Below are 15105 nucleotides of genomic sequence, written 5' to 3' on the forward strand. Positions count from 1 at the left end.
AGCATTTGTGTTTGGCCAGAAGACATGGGTTCAAAGATCTTCAATCTTTAAGAGAAAATATTAAGCTAAATAGGTGACTATTACAGTTGGTCAAAATCTGATTTGAACTCCACTCAGAATACATTTACCCCATAATTAAAATTTTGGTGAGAAAAACATAAATCATTTGATCTGATACAGGCCATAAAAGAGTTCAGTTCAGTTAAGTGAATAAGGAAACCATCATCTCACATGAATAGCCAGGTCATAATATACAAATATGCAAAAGAAATTGTTTCAGCCTAGCTGGTAATCAATAGCCTTAATGAGGTGCCACTGTGTAACCACTACACTGGTTTAAAGAAAAGCTTTCAAATGCTAATCCTCACCAGTGGCACATCCGCAGTGATACTGGGGCATGTACCCCCATACACCGCTAAGAACAGGGTATGGTGAATGGCTACAGATCTGTGGGAAAGCAAATTGGCACCCTGCATCAAGAGCCATAAAAATGTTTATACCCTCTGATAGGTTAATGTCACCCCTGGAAATCTACCTTAAAGACCATAAAATGTACAATTACAATAACATTATGTTCCACATTTTCTAAGAAAGCCCTGCCTTCATATAAATGTATTCTTTTCAATAAAGGAAAATCATTAAGTGTATAACTAAATTTGAGAACAATATAAGTCATTAATATCATAGAAGAACAAAGAAAATTGGTTTGGCACAGGGTCAAACATCCAGATAACTGTTCTTGTTTCTGTTTGGGATGGAGAACTGAAGACAAAAACCCAAGCTCACTGAATATTAACTTTTGCCACATGGAACCTGGTTCAATCTATTATTCTCTCAACAGCTGCTAACGGCTTCTACTGGGAACCAGGCCCCCCCCCCACTTGTTCTGGAGGCACAAAGATACAACAACTCACCTGCCCTGACGGCGGTGGGCTCCCCACTCGCCATCGCCATCGCAGCATGCGATGCCTGCCACTGCTCACACCTCACGTCACCATAGCAGGCAGGCCCTGGTTAAGGTCAGCAGCCCCTCTTTTGCACAGACACTTATTTCTAAAAGGCCATCTCTCCCTCATGTTGCAGAGTAAAGATAAGTCAGAAGCTAATGAAAAGCAGGAGGAGAATCTGTGTTTGAGAAGTAAAGGCCATGAGTGGCACTGATCTTAAGAACTCATGCTTGCAAATCCATCTTGTCACAGCTGTGATACAAAATCGTCAACACTAACATTCCCCTTGTTACTACTAGATGACCCTGCCTGTCCCCACCTCACAACCTGCCCTGAGAGATGGAGAGAGGCCAGAAACAGCGGCAGTCTCTGGAGCAGCAATTCCTGGCAGCAGAAGTGTCTGAGAACCCCAAGACAGCTAAGGACCCTCCAAAACACTCAAGTTCCTAAAAACTTCCAGACACATTTTCAGGGAGAAACCAAGGCCAAGTAAGAGGCAGCGTGAGGGTTAAAAATGTCTGCTTAAGTTCAGAAGTCCCCAAGAGGAATAGCCACTGAGTCTTTTCTTAGGCAAAGTATTCTACGGACGGTAAAAAATACCTCTTCCTTTTGCTAATGTGAAGTCTAGGAAGTCCGGTGACCTAATAAGGTGCTGGGACCCTAAAAAAAAACTCCCAATTATTTCAGTGTTTTAGAAAGAAACTGGAGCGATAAAGACCAACCAGTCACAAGTAATGGGGACATCTTTCTGAAAATGCCAACTAAGCTTTTAGAAAACCATTCATTCCACATTTTTCAAAGAAAAGTCATCTTTAAAATGACTTAATTTCCACACACACAGGTCTTCATAGTAGAGTGTATCACACCACCTATGTCGTTTGAGCCACACTGTCTCTGTCTACCGATGTAAGACCCTCCAAACAGACAATTCAGTATTACAGGGACTTGTCTACAGGAGGAAGGATTTCTGAGTGCAGACGTGCAGTCATTGACTGGATCCACACACAACACCAAAGAGGATGCAGTCGAGAGAGGCCTGCGTTGGTTTTTAAAATTTCTTCAATTCAACAGGGAAACTCTAAGACTCCTTCTCTTTCTTCAGCATATTGTACATGAGCTATGGCCCAAAAGCTTTTTATACCAAAGTGGTAGCTAGAAAGTCATAACCCATTTCCCCAAAGACATAATGTTAAAAACAGTGGTGGTGTCCTAGGCTGACTCAAGAGAAACTACTGAGGTTCTGAGGGAACCAACCTCTTGACACTACATTTTCTGTGCTTAATGAGTCTACAGAACACATTTCCTTGGAAATGTGGACTCTGAATAGATGAGAGGCTCTTATCTCTCAAGGTAAAAACAGGTACGGGAAGTGCACAATTCTGGAGACTAAGGCAAACCTTAAAAATCGGGAATCTTATTCTCTGAATTATGATGTTAAGCTATTAGGTACTTTCTGTGTGGTAAACCCTATAGATGGGGAATCTTCTTTAATTGATCCTTTTTAGTTCCTGCAAATTACAAATAAGATCATTTGTTAAAATTGTATAAAAAGGAAGAATAGGCGGAGCCAAGATGGCGGCGTGAGTAGAGCAGTGGAAATCTCCTCCCAAAAACACATAGAGCTATGAAAATATAACAAAGAAAAATCTTCCTAAAATAGAGACCACAGGACACAGGACAACATCCAGACCACATCCACACCTGCAAGAACCCAGCGCCTTGTGAAGGGGAGTGCTTTTTGGAAATCTTAAAGGGGCAGGACAGGTCACTTAGACCAGAAGCAGGAAATCTGGGGATCTCTGAGCACTCTAACCCCCTGGGCAGCAGGGAGCACAGAGGCCCCTTACGGAGATAAATAGTCTCCTGGCTGCTCCCCCTCCAACGGGGCTCCACCATTTTGGAGGAACAGCCCCAGCCAGGCCAAGCCCACAGCAACAGCGGAGATAAACCCCAAAGCAACTGGGCAGGAAGCAGAAGCCCTGTCTGCGCACAGCTGCCCAGCACAAGCCACTAGAGGTCGCTATTCTCCCAGAAAAAGGCTACAAACCAACAAGAAGGGAAGCTCTTCCAGCGGTCACTTGTACCAGCTCTGCAAACTATCTCTATCACCATGAAAAGGCAAAACTACAGGCAGACAAAGATCACAGAGACAACACCTGAGAAGGAGACAGACCTAACTAGTCCTCCTGAAAAAGAATTCAAAATAAAAATCATGAACATGCTGACAGAGATGCAGAAAAAAATGCAAGAGCAATGGGATGAGATGCAGAGAAAAATGCAAGAGCAGTGGGATGAGATGCAGAGAAAAATGCAAGAGCAGTGGGATGAAGTCCGGAAGGAGATCACAGATGTCAGGAAAGAGATCACAGAAGTGAAACAATCCCTGGAAGGATTTATAAGCAGAATGGATAAGATGCAAGAGGCCATTGAAGGAATAGAAGCCAGAGAACAGGAACGTATAGAAGCTGACAGAGAGAGAGATAAAAGGATCTCCAGGAATGAAACAACACTAAGAGAAATATGTGACCAATACAAAAGGAAAAACATTCGTATTATAGGGATACCAGAAGAGGAAGAAAGAGGAAAAGGGATAGAAAGTGTCTTTGAAGAAATAATTGCTGAAAACTTCCCCAAACTGGGGGAGGAAATAATCGAACAGACCATGGAATTATACAGAACCCCCAACAGAAAGGATCCAAGGAGGACAACACCAAGACACATAATAATTAAAATGGCAAGGATCAAGGACAAGGAAAGAGTTTTAAAGGCAGCTAGAGAGAAAAAGGTCACCTATAAAGGAAAACCAATCAGGCTAACATCAGACTTCTCAACAGAAACCCTACAGGCCAGAAGAGAATGGCATGATATACTTAATGCAATGAAACAGAAGGGCCTTGAACCAAGGATACTGTATCCAGCACGACTATCATTTAAATATGATGGTGGGATCAAACAATTCCCAGACAAGCAAAAGCTGAGGGAATTTGCTTCCCACAAACCACCTCTACAGGGCATCCTACAGGGACTGCTCTAGATGGGAGCACCCCTAAAAAGAGCACAGAACAAAACACACAACATATGGAGAATGGAGGAGGAGGAATAAGAAGGGAGAGAAGAAAAGACTCTCCAGACAGTGTATATAACAGCTCAATAAGCGAGCTAAGTTAGGCAGTAAGATACTAAAGAAGCTAACCTTGAACCTTTGGTAACCACGAATCTAAAGCCTGCAATGGCAATAAGTACATATCTTTCAATAGTCACCCTAAATGTAAATGGACTTAATGCACCAATCAAAAGACATAGAGTAATAGAATGGATAAAAAAGCAAGACCCATCTATATGCTGCTTACAAGAAACTCACCTTAAACCCAAAGATAAGCATAGACTAAAAGTCAAGGGATGGAAAAACATATTTCAGGCAAACAACAGTGAGAAGAAAGCAGGGGTTGCAGTACTAATATCAGACAAAATAGACTTCAAAACAAAGAAAGTAACAAGAGATAAAGAAGGCCACTACATAATGATAAAGGGCTTAGTCCAACAAGAGGATATAACCATTCTAAATATATATGCACCCAATACAGGAGCACCAGCATATGTGAAGCAAATACTAACAGAACTAAAGAGGGAAATAGACTGCAATGCATTCATTGTAGGAGACTTCAACACACCACTCACCCCAAAGGATAGATCCACCGGGCAGAAAATAAGTAAAGACACACAGGCACTGAACAACACACTAGAACAGATGGACCTAATAGACATCTATAGAACTTTACATCCAAAAGCAACAGGATATACATTCTTCTCAAGTGCACATGGAACATTCTCCAGAATAGACCACATACTAGCTCACAAAAAGAGCCTCAGTAAATTCCACAATATTGAAATTCTACCAACCAATTTTTCAGACCACAAAGGTATGAAAGTAGAAATAAATTTTACAAAGAAAACAAAAAGGCTCACAAACACATGGAGGCTTAACAACATGCTACTAAATAATCAATGGATCAATGAACAAATCAAAATAGAGATCAAGGAATATATAGAAACAAATGACAACAACAACACTAAGCCCCAACTTCTGTGGGATGCAGCGAAAGCAGTCTTAAGAGGAAAGTATATAGCAATCCAGGCACACTTGAAGAAGGAAGAACAATCCCAAATGAATAGTCTAACATCACAATTATTAAAACTGGAAAAAGAAGAACAAATGAGGCCTAAAGTCAGCAGAAGGAGGGACATAATAAAGATCAGAGAAGAAATAAACAAAATTGAGAAGAATAAAACAATAGCAAAAATCAACGAAACCAAGAGCTGGTTCTTTGAGAAAATAAACAAAATAGATAAGCCTCTAGCCCAACTTATTAAGAGAAAAAGAGAGTCAACACAAATCAACATAATCAGAAATGAGAATGGAAAAATCACGACAGACTCCACAGAAATACAAAGAATTATTAAAGACTACTATGAAAACCTATATGCCAACAAGCTGGAAAACCTAGAAGAAATGGACAACTTCCTAGAAAAATACAACCTCCCAAGACTGACCAAGGAAGAAACACAAAAGTTCAACAAACCAATTACGAGCAAAGAAATTGAAACAGTAATCAAAAAACTACCCAAGAACAAAACCCCGGGGCCGGACGGATTTACCTCGGAATTTTATCAGACACACAGAGAAGACATAATACCCATTCTCCTTAAAGTGTTCCACAAAATAGAAGAAGAGGGAATACTCCCAAACTCATTCTATGAAGCCAACATCACCCTAATACCAAAACCAGGAAAAGACCCCACCAAAAAAGAAAATTACAGACCAATATCCCTGATGAATGTAGATGCAAAAATACTCAATAAAATATTAGCAAACAGAATTCAACAGTATATCAAAAGGATCATACACCATGACCAAGTGGGGTTCATCCCAGGGATGCAAGGATGGTACAACATTCGAAAATCCATCAACATCATCCACCACATCAACAAAAAGAAAGACAAAAACCACATGATCATCTCCATAGATGCTGAAAAAGCATTTGACAAAATTCAACATCCATTCATGATAAAAACTCTCCGCAAAATGGGAATAGAGGGCAAGTACCTCAACATAATAAAGGCCATATATGATAAACCCACAGCCAGCATTATACTGAACAGCGAGAAGCTGAAAGCATTTCCACTGAGATCGGGAACCAGACAGGGATGCCCACTCTCCCCACTGTTATTCAACATAGTACTGGAGGTCCTAGCCACGGCAATCAGACAAAACAAAGAAATACAAGGAATCCAGATTGGTAAAGAAGAAGTTAAACTGTCACTATTTGCAGATGATATGATACTGTACATAAAAAACCCTAAAGACTCCACTCCAAAACTACTAGAACTGATATCGGAATACAGCAAAGTTGCAGGATACAAAATCAACACACAGAAATCTGTAGCTTTCCTATACACTAACAACGAATCAATAGAAAGAGAAATCAGGAAAACAATTCCATTCACCATTGCATCAAAAAGAATAAAATACCTAGGAATAAACCTAACCAAGGAAGTGAAAGACTTATACTCTGAAAACTACAAGTCACTCTTAAGAGAAATTAAAGGGGACACTAATAAATGGAAACTCATCCCATGCTCATGGCTAGGAAGAATTAATATCGTCAAAATGGCCATCCTGCCGAAAGCAATATACAAATTTGATGCAATCCCTCTCAAATTACCAGCAACATTCTTCAATGAATTGGAACAAATAATTCAAAAATTCATATGGAAACACCAAAGACCCCGAATAGCCAAAGCAATCCTGAAAAAGAAGAATAAAGTAGGGGGGATCTCACTCCCCAACTTCAAGCTCTACTACAAAGCCATAGTAATCAAGACAATTTGGTACTGGCACAAGAACAGAGCCACAGACCAGTGGAACAGATTAGAGACCCCAGAAATTAACCCAAACATATATGGTCAATTAATATTTGATAAAGGAGCCATGGACATACAATGGCAAAATGACAGTCTCTTCAACAGATGGTGCTGGCAAAACTGGACAGCTACATGTAGGAGAATGAAACTGGACCATTGTCTAACCCCATATACAAAGGTAAACTCAAAATGGATCAAAGACCTGAATGTAAGTCACGAAACCATTAAACTCTTGGAAAAAAACATAGGCAAAAACCTCTTAGACATAAACATGAGTGATCTCTTCTTGAACATATCTCCCCGGGCAAGGAAAACAACAGCAAAAATGAGCAAGTGGGACTACATTAAGCTGAAAAGCTTCTGTACAGCGAAAGACACCATCAATAGAACAAAAAGGAACCCTACAGTATGGGAGAATATATTTGAAAATGACAGATCTGATAAAGGCTTGACGTCCAGAATATATAAAGAGCTCACACGCCTCAACAAACAAAAAACAAATAACCCAATTAAAAAATGGGCAGAGGAACTGAACAGACAGTTCTCCAAAAAAGAAATACAGATGGCCAAGAGACACATGAAAAGATGCTCCACATCGCTAATTATCAGAGAAATGCAAATTAAAACTACAATGAGGTATCACCTCACACCAGTAAGGATAGCTGCCATCCAAAAGACAAACAACAACAAATGTTGGCGAGGCTGTGGAGAAAGGGGAACCCTCCTACACTGCTGGTGGGAATGTAAATTAGTTCAACCATTGTGGAAAGCAGTATGGAGGTGCATCAAAATGCTCAAAACAGACCTACCATTTGACCCAGGAATTCCACTCCTAGGAATTTACCCTAAGAACGCAGCAATCAAGTTTGAGAAAGACAGATGCACTCCTATGTTTATCGCAGCACTATTTACAATAGCCAAGAATTGGAAGCAACCTAAATGTCCATCTGTAGATGAATGGATAAAGAAGATGTGGTACATATACACAATGGAATACTACTCAGCCATAAGAAGTGGAAAAATCCAACCATTTGCAGCAACATGGATGGAGCTGGAGAGTATTATGCTCAGTGAAATAAGCCAAGCAGAGAAAGAGAAATACCAAATGATTTCACTCATCTGAGGAGTATAGGAACAAAGGAAAAACTGAAGGAACAAAACAGCAGCAGAATTACAGAACCCAAAAATGGACTAACAGGTACCAAAGGGAAAGGAACTGGGGAGGATGGGTGGGCAGGGAGGGATAAGGGGGGGGAAGAAGAAGGGGGGTATTAAGATTAGCATGCATGGGGGGAGGGAGAAAGGGGAGGGTGGGCTGCACAACACAGAGAGGACAAGTAGTGACTCTACCACATTTTGCTAAGCTGATGGACAGTAACCGTAATGGGGTTGTTAGGGGGGACCTGATATAGGGGAGAGCATAGTAAACATAGTATTCTTCATGTAAGGGTAGATTAAAAATTAAAAAAAAAAAAAAAAAGAAAGAAAGAAAGAAAGAAAAGGGGATTACTCGTTAACAGGATAAAACTATTGGTAAATCAAAGATCAACGCATGCTTTAAATATCCTTAATGTTGATCACTTAAAGGGTGTCAGATGATCAGCTATGGAGGTACTCTTTTCTGATAATATTCCTTTCTCTTAATTAAAAAAAAAAAAAAAAAAAGCAGTTACTGTGTGCTGACCTCCAATGAGTTCTGCACAGTGGTATAGAGGGCATGTCAAAGTGTGGGCAAAGGGTCTGTTTGTTTCTACGCAGAAGATCAAGGCCTAGCTTGGATACACAGAAAATGAAATAAGATACAATATGAGGAGGAGCTTCCGGCATCAGCACTCTCTGGAGGACTCGTGCCGGGGGATGATCATCAAAAAGCCTCCCCAGGGATCCGGACGATGCTGCGGTTGTGGCTGCATCCAGCCCACCGTCTCCTGGACTTGCCATAAGAAGGAGGAGGGAGATGTCTAGGCTGGCATGTGCATACAGTGAGACAACGAATTTGACTGGATCTGTACTGTTGGAACTCAACCAGGAGTTGGGAGGGGTGCAAGTTGTAGCACCCCAAAATCTCATGACTATAGACTATCTATGGTTAAAAGAACATATGGGATGTGAACAGATCCCAGAAATGGGCTGCTTTAATTTGTCTGATGGTTCAAGTACAGTTGGAAAATATCCATCATATTATAGATAAATTTTCACAAATGCCTAGGGTGCCTAAATGGTTTTCTTGGCTTCACTGGAGATGGCTGGTAATTATAGATTTGCTTTGTTTATGTCACCGTATTCCTATAATGTTAATATGTGTGTGCAAATTAGTTAGTAGTTTAAAACCTATACATACTTAAGGTACTATACAAGAAGATATGTCAAAGAAATAATCAATCCTCCCAAGTTTCCTTCATATGCTACATCTATAGCTTTTCTTCTTCCTTCCTAATTACAAACCTTAAATAGAATTCGTGCCTCATATCGAATTTACCGAGTATCATAATTCCTCCAGGTGGTAAAGATACCTCGAGACAAGTGCTGGGCATAGAAGCCAGAGGGCATAAATCTGCAAAGAAGTAAAAAGCTAACCTTTGCAAACAATATGGCTTCTCTCTCACTTACCAACTTTACATTTCCCTGTATGGCCCCGGAAGATGACTGGTTAGCCAGAGACGGGTAAGATTCCTCAAGGGAGGAACAACCTAAGACAGGCACAGTCGCAGGGGGGCCATCAGGTGAGAATTTGGGGATCAACAGAGGTGAGGCTCAGAACCTCACCCCCCCTGCTTTGAGAGAAATCTTCTGCATCCGTGGATGTCTTGCTGCCCTTGTCTAGCCTGGATTAATACTTAGTCCATAGGCACACACCTGATCATCTGATCATCTACATTTGCCTTCTTACAGCACTAAACTATGTTTTCTACCTTTATCTTGCATCTACCTACCACTTCAGCATTTTATTAAAAATAAAAATAATAATAATAATAGGAGAAATGTGGGATCAACATATAAATCAAGTACAAAAATCAAATGAATATTCATATTTGACCTGATGGTTTATAGGTCATATTGCATGATCAAAACCGAAAGTTTCTGTGATGAATGCCCTTGTACTGTTCACCATGTAAGAATTTATTCACTCTGTAAGAATTCGTTCACCATGTAAGAACTTGTTCGTTATGCTTCAGAAGATTGGAGACTGACGAGAATTAGGCTTGAGATGGATTAATGATTGTACATTGAGCATTGACCCCCCTATACTGAATTTTATTGTTGTTAACAACCATTTGATCAATAAATATGAGAGATGCCCTCTCAAAAAAAAAAAAAAAAAAAAAAAAAAAAGGAAGAATAAACTTTTTCCTCATCTCTATGTGTTGTTAGCAGAATAATGGCCCCCAAAGATGTCTATGTCCTAATCCTCAGGACCTGTGGATGTTATCCTACCAGGTGGAAGGGGGGTTATCAGTACAGAATTAAGGTTGCTGATTCTTATGCTGGATTATTCAGGTGGGTCCGATGTAATCACAAGGGTCCTAATAAGAAGAGGCAGAGGTCAGAGAGAAATGAGGAGATGCTACCTGCTGGCTTTGACGACTGGAAGGTGGCCACCAGCCAAGGAATGCAGGTGGCCTCCAGAAGCTGGAAAAGGCAAGAAAATGAATACTCCCCTAGAACCTCCAGAAAGGAATGCAGCCCTGCAAACACCTTCATTCTAGCCCAGTGAGACCGAATTTGTACTTCTAACCTCCAGAACTGTTAAGATAATCAATTTATGTTGTTTTGAGCTTCCAAGTTTGTTCTAATCTGTAACAGGGGCCACAGGAAACAAGTTAACACCCTGCTTCCATTATCCCCTTTCAAGTACAAATTCATGTCATGCCTGGTGGCAAAGCAATCATTGTATTAAAAAGCAACCAGACCAGCATCTTCCTGCCTCGCCTGGAGGGTAAGAACACTAAGAAAGGACGAGAAGAAAGTTCAGCACCCTAGGATGTGCCAGAAACTACCAGGCAAGGGAAGGGAGAGAACACAGCAGAGGCCAAGCTGAGGAGGCTTTTCTTCTGGGCAGAGACAGGTCTGGAGCAGTGGAAACATCCTTTGGGAACAGCCACCGGCTGATTTTTTTCCCCCAATCACAAAAGAAAAGCACACACGGCTTTTACATGGAAGCTAATTAGGGGACACCCGATGGGCACCCAGTCCTGAGGTACTCTGGACGTCAGGCGGCCAGCGGTCTTGGGAGCAGTTGCGCATTCCTCTGACGGTGGCTCAGGGTCAAGATGCCGTCGTTAACCCACCTCCCCGCCAGTCAGCAGTTCCTCTCCTGACTTGTAGATAAACAGAAAACCGTGCAACCTGCATTAGTCAATAAACCAGGACTTGGTTCCATTTCACCACATAAACGCTTTAAATCGCGCCGTATCTGCACTCTACCAAAACCACAAAAGTTCACCACTGGTTCTATTTGCCATTCTTTCTTAAATTCCTCATGAATAAAATGTTAATAAAGCATTTCAAATGACCTTCTGTAACCCCTGTAATTTCAAGCCATTTGAGGGAGGAATCCCCTCGCTGAGGGCCAACAGTTCGTTGGATAAAGGGTCGCAGAATTTAGAAACTTAGTTTTTGCCAACTTGGGGCTGCTTGTGGGGTGATTACTGGTGCGGCGGCTCTTCACGGACCAGAATGTAAACTCGGCTTTCCTCCTGCACCTTCGGGCTTCGCAGCAGGCGTTTGGCACCGGCAGCAGGTTCACCACGTCGCCGCGGTCAGCAGGGACCAGCAGGGACGAGCCAGGGCCCGGGCACCAGGGGGCCGGACAGCGCCCTACGGCACCGGTAACCCAGCCCAGGAGCGACCCGGGCGAAGCCCATCCGTTTCGGGATCGTTTGCTATTCTCTCGTTTTTTGTTGCTGAACAAAGACACGAACCGGGGCACACAACTTGCGAATACCAAGAAGGGCCGGAAACTACGGGGCTGGCCGTCAAGCCCGGGGAGCGCGAACGTCCGCGGGGCAGCCAGGCCTGCGCATCGTCAGCGTCCGGCGACCGCGCCCCGGTGACCCACATCCCGGGACCCGGCGACCTCGGCCTTGAGACCCCCCGGCCCCCGGCCCGGAGAACCCCGGCGCCCTTCAGCCCTCGGCATTCTCACCCCGGCAACCCCAGTCCTGCGACCTCCGGGCCTCGCCCCGAAGACCCCCGGCGTCCCTCGGCGCCTCTCAGCCTCTAGTCCCCGGCGTCCCTCGGCGCCCCTCAGCCCTCGACCTCCAGGCCCCGGTGACCCCCGCCTGCGGAGACCCCTGCCCGGTCCGGCCGCCCTGGGCTCGCTTCCCGCACCACTGTCCCCGGGAAACCCGAGCCTCCAGAGGAGGCGCCGGGCCGGAAGACGGAGGGGGCGTCCGGCAGGGCCGACGGCCGCACTGACCGTAGCTGTCGTCGTCCTCCATGATGTCGCGCCGGGTTCCGCGCCAGGGTCCCCGCTTGCCCTCGCGTCCCGCCGCGCCGTCCTGCTAGCCTCGGTCCGGCTTGGAGCCCCGCCTCCGGCCCGCGCCCGCTGCCGTCCCCTCTCTCCCGCCGGGCGCCCCGCCTGCCACCGCCCGGCCCCCTCCTGCGCACGCGCCCCAGGCCCCGCCCCCAGACGCCAGGCCCCGCCCTACCGCCCACCCGCACACACACCCCGGCACGTGGCCACCTCCCGGCAAGCGCCTGCGCAAGGGCCTCCTCCTGGCCACGCCCCATGGCCGGAGGCCCCGCCTCACCGTCCACGCCTCGGCACGCGGCTTACTCCGGCACGCGCCTGCGCAAGCGCGCCCCGGGGCCCCGCCCACCGTCTGCTCGCGCCCACGTACCCACCCCCTGCCCAGGCGCCCAGCTGAGGCCCCGCCCGCCTCCCTGCCCACGGCCCGCGGCCCCGGGCAGGTTTGCTTTGTGCCGAGTGGCGCAGACCCTCGCGGTCGCGCGCCTGTTCGGCCCGCATGCCGCACCCGGCTGCCTACGACAGCCCAAAGTCGTGTCCCGCAGCTGGAGAGCTGGTGGTCCTCGCTGACGCCAACCTTTAAAGCCAGGCCCTCCCCAGCTTGCCAGGGAGGGCCCGGTCTTACAGCAGAGCAGAGCGTTTGGATTCATTTATTTCCGTGTCTGAACCTTAGCACAATGAATGTTATGAGTTCACTGCCTTTATACTTCGTTTTGTTTATCCTCTGAATTTACCTGCATCAAGTTTCAAAGGGAGGCACCTCATCTCCCATCATTTCAGATTTTCGTGACCCTAATCTATGCACCTCTTAAATTCAGACGTTTTTAAACTTCCCTACATGTTTTATTTGCTTGCACTGAGTGGACCAGCCCCCCTCCTACTGGTAAACTGAGCTGCCCTTTGCCCAGCGTGAGACCTTCGAGATCCAGGTGCTGGACTCCTTAACAGCTTGAAGTAATCAGCAAACGTGCAAATAAGTGAACTGGGGAGGCCCTGGGACAACATCCTGTCTCATGAACGCTCAGGGAGGGAAAACAAGCCCGAGGAAGTCCAGGGGCCCGGTCACAGCGCTGAGGCAGGCTCAGGTCGTGCGCCCTCTCCAGGACATCTCCCAACATACCAGGCTAAATGCCACCCACCGTGTTCCCACTTGACGCTATAAAATAATCGCTTAAAAGGCAACAGGAGAATGCAAGAAGGAACCAAATGAGTCTGGAAACTTGGAGGCCTTTTTGTGACAAAAAGGAAAATCTCAATGCTGGAGAATGATAGCCCCAGAAAGCAGGGGTTCCTCCTCTAATGACTCATGGCTCTGCCCTCCATACACAGAGCACTTCCTCCGAACTCCATGGAGCTCCCTGGACCTCTTGGGAGTTTTCGACCAGTCATAAAGCGGATAAAAGGTACAGAACACTCCTTTGTAGCCCCTCCCACCCACCCCCTGCCCTACCGGAGTCCAACTTGTCTTTGCCGCTGCCCACTCCCCTTCCCCCCACCAGCTGTCCCTTCACCTGTCTACAATAATAATAACTCACAACCCTTAGGGACAATTTTAGTGTATGTTAATTCCCAGTGGTGACTACTTTACACTTGTCTGTTCAAATACTGCACATAGGTAAATACCTATGTGCTGCTTTTTGAAAAAACATTTTTTCCTGGAAGGATACACAGAAAGTTAACAGGAATAAACTAGGTGGAGGGGAGATGGAGATCTGTGCTGTTTTTTTAAAATACATGAATGTGTTACTTTTTTTTTTTAATTAGACAAAAACACCACTTTTCTACCCACTTCCAGATGCATAAGCTCTTTTCTGGTTTTTTGCTAGCCGTAAAGATGACAAAGGCCTCAGCTGGAAGGGACCTCAGGGTCACTCTGGATGCAGGGATGGTCCAGGACTCTCGTGGTGTACATCTCACTGTACACCTCACAGAACAGGCTATCCCCCAGGGGCCGCAGGGACAGAGCTTAGCCCAGGGCCCTGGCAATCTTCCTGAAAGGTCATGGGACATCTCTTGGAATACCTCCATGGGGGATGGTGTGACCCTTCTCAACAGCCTATTTCATTGCTGGCCAACCCTCAGATATGCCTCCCAGGACTTCTCAATTGTTTTAGACAACAAAGAAATCTCTAGTGAAAAAGGAATAAATGAAGGAGGAAACTCGGTGCCTTCATCCCAGATCTGCTTCTGAGTAGCATTGTAACCCAGGAAAATGCCTCAACCCCCAGACCTGTTTCCCACTTACAAAATACAGCCTCTGCCTACAAAATCCTGATTCCTGCCCAGTCGATCTCATGACAAATCTATTGCTGATGGTGTTTCTGTTCAATGAGATGGATTTCAACATATCAACCTAACAAACCCTAATCTTTATGTCCTCTCGGGGGTGCAGCTCTGGCCCAACCTTCTGGGGGTTAATTGCCCATTCACAGGCCTGCCTCCTAACCTCACAAACTGACCATCTTTGGTAAAGAATCTTGATGTCTCCTGAGAGTCTAAGGCACATCCCCCACATGCTTCTTTGGAATGATTCCAGAAATCAGACACTTGTCTTGGGTAGACTGCAACCTTCCTCTAAAAGGCCGATTCTATTGGTTTTATGAGCTTCATCTTCATTGATTTCACCAGATTGCCGACTTCCACAGATGACATTAGAGCAGGGAGTCACGCTCGGGCCCCCACGCTCGGGCCCCAGTGTACTCTTTCGTTGGGATGTGCGCACTCAGTGATCCAGCTGCAGTCAGTCAGTTCTGGCTTGGCATTAGG

General features: G+C 45.1%; 1 protein-coding gene across 1 annotated transcript in view; it reads right to left on the minus strand.

The window, feature by feature from the left end:
• Positions 1-12447, minus strand: part of CYTH1 (cytohesin 1) — an 81096-nt gene extending 68649 nt beyond the window's left edge. Inside the window, exon 1 of the mRNA XM_036997102.2 lies at positions 12289-12447. Within this exon, the coding sequence (XP_036852997.1) occupies positions 12289-12310 (22 nt within the window). The 5' untranslated portion in view covers positions 12311-12447. The remainder of the gene's footprint in view (positions 1-12288) is intronic.
• Positions 12448-15105: the final 2658 nt, after the last annotated feature.

This window comes from Manis javanica, chromosome 4, assembly GCF_040802235.1.
Source record: "Manis javanica isolate MJ-LG chromosome 4, MJ_LKY, whole genome shotgun sequence".
Taxonomy (NCBI): Eukaryota; Metazoa; Chordata; class Mammalia; order Pholidota; family Manidae; genus Manis; species Manis javanica.